A 2,177-nucleotide genomic window follows, 5' to 3' on the forward strand; every position below is an offset into this window, starting at 1 on the left:
CACCTTCCTGTTTCATTCCATCCATTTCTGCCTGTTTGTGTTTCTTTCAGTCAGCCTGATAATTCAAATAAAACAAAGCTTCATGCACAAACACTCCTCCACGGCTCTATGAACGCTGGCTGTGCATGTTTGTCAGTCTCGCGTGTCTATAGTAACCCGATCGCCGCAGAGGCTCGCCCTCTCATTGGCGCATGTCCCGGGTGGGTGGAGCGTAGCGGGGCGCTTCTGATTTGTCAGCCTCACACAGCCTCACAAAACCACGGCCACGGAGAGCGTTGCGGGTGTAGGAGTGTTCTCCAGGAGTGAGTGAATTAAACGGTGGATGTTATTCTTCCGCACAGGTGCGGACCGCGGAGCTGTTTGTGCGCAATTTCCAGAGAGATCGTTGGGCTGTTCGGTGTCATCCTTGTTGTCTCTGGAGTGTTCTTACAGCGCAGCTTTCCTTCGTCGCCAAATGGATGCGAGTGTGTGAGGAGAATACTAATGAACGGAGCTCTGCGTCCTCTGCTGCTGCTGCTGAGGGCCACAGCAGAGCTCATCGGTCATCCACAGCGCACCGGGGCTTCTCCGCTCTCCACTATCCCAACCTAAGGATTTTTTTTACCCGTGAAGTGGAAGGCTCTGAGCTTTAGGACTGTTTTCTTCCCCTTGAATCGGGAGATAAAACCAGCAGCTGCAGAATAAATGCCATAATGGGCAACAGCGTTTCCAGCATCTCTGCCTTCCAGTCTCTTCACATCGTCATGCTGGGTTTGGACTCTGCTGGGAAGACCACGGTTCTTTACAGACTTAAATTTAATGAATTTGTCAACACGGTCCCCACGATCGGCTTCAACACGGAGAAGATCAAGCTGAGCAACTGCACTGCGAAGGGCATCAGTTGTCATTTCTGGGACGTGGGGGGGCAGGAGAAGCTGAGGCCCCTGTGGAAGTCCTACAGCCGCTGCACTGACGGAATCATATACGTCGTGGACTCGGTAGATGTGGACAGGTTGGAGGAGGCCAAGACTGAACTGCACAAAGTCACCAAGTTTGCGGAGAACCAGGGCACGCCGCTGCTGGTCATCGCCAACAAGCAGGACCTGCCCAAATCCCTCCCGGTGGCGGATATCGAGAAGCAGCTGGCCCTGCACGAGCTCACCCCCTCCACCACTTACCACATCCAACCTGCCTGCGCTATAATAGGCGAGGGGCTTCACGAGGGCATGGACAAGCTGTATGAGATGATTCTGAAAAGAAGGAAATCCTTAAAGCAGAAAAAGAAGCGGTAACAGCCGCCGGACATTACTGCAAGGAGTTCGGGTTTTACCAGTATTGCCCTTAACAGTGACTTTTTTTTTCATTTTTGGAATAAAGCTGTTCAGCCACTGAAGTCCTGCTCAGATGCTTTTGCGGGCAAGAGTATGTAGGACAGAAAACACACAAGGATAACCAAAATCAAGACAGGAAACTTGACTGGGCTGTTTGGAGCTGCAGCACTGACAGAGAGAGAGAGGAACAGATAAACAGGCTGGCCCATTTATCTGTGGCTTTATCTCAGACTTTGAACACGCTTTAACTGAAGCTTTGGCTCACCCTGGACTCTTTTTTTTATTATTATTATTTCCACCCACAGGACATCTTTGTGGAAACGAGTTTGATTTTGCACGTGGCTCGGGTCACTCGTGCCCCTGCTCTTTCTGTCTTGAACACAGACATCTGTAGGATCAAGGTTTGATCTTGACTGCTTTTGGAGCATTGAAGTAGCCTTTCCTCTGCGTGGTGGACAGAAGACAGAGTCCACTACTTTGCACTTTTCATTTGCTAACAGACAGTAGAGAACTACACTGTATTATTAGAGGAGCAGTTTCAGGTGATTCATGTACTAAGAAGCCAAAATTGAAGTATTTTGTATATTAAAAAGATTTTAAATCAAAGTTTTGGGTCACGTTCTTCATTTACACACTGCTGAGAAGTAGAGGTGATGTGGAGGTTACGGTGGCAGCAGGATGTGTGGTGGGGAGAAAAAAAGGCGGACATGACTGCTGACAGTAAGTCAGAGATAGTGATTTCTTCATCAAGATACAATCACAGGTGGGGGTCAACGATAAGTCCGGGGTCACAGAGTTCAGGCAGAAGCTAATAACAGCCTGACCTCAGATCTTTGTTTTAATCATCTGCACATGAAATAAATGTTT

At 48.8% G+C, this 2,177-nt stretch overlaps 1 protein-coding gene across 1 annotated transcript; it reads left to right on the plus strand.

Moving 5' to 3' along the window:
- Positions 1 to 238: 238 nt before the first annotated feature.
- On the plus strand, positions 239 to 1,916 carry LOC309691180 (ADP-ribosylation factor-like protein 4C). The gene has a single exon (XM_082508773.1). The coding sequence runs from the start codon at positions 693 to 695 to the stop codon at positions 1,269 to 1,271; it is 579 nt and encodes a 192-aa protein (XP_082364899.1). The 5' UTR covers positions 239 to 692; the 3' UTR covers positions 1,272 to 1,916.
- The last annotated feature ends 261 nt before the right edge of the window (positions 1,917 to 2,177 follow it).

This window comes from Aulonocara stuartgranti, assembly GCF_965226115.1.
Source record: "Aulonocara stuartgranti genome assembly, chromosome: 16".
Classification (NCBI taxonomy): Eukaryota; Metazoa; Chordata; class Actinopteri; order Cichliformes; family Cichlidae; genus Aulonocara; species Aulonocara stuartgranti.

Excerpts from the sequence above, each read along its gene's own strand:
- LOC309691180 (XM_082508773.1), top strand. The coding sequence starts at position 693 with ATGGGCAACAGCGTTTCCAGCATCTCTGCCTTCCAGTCTCTTCACATC.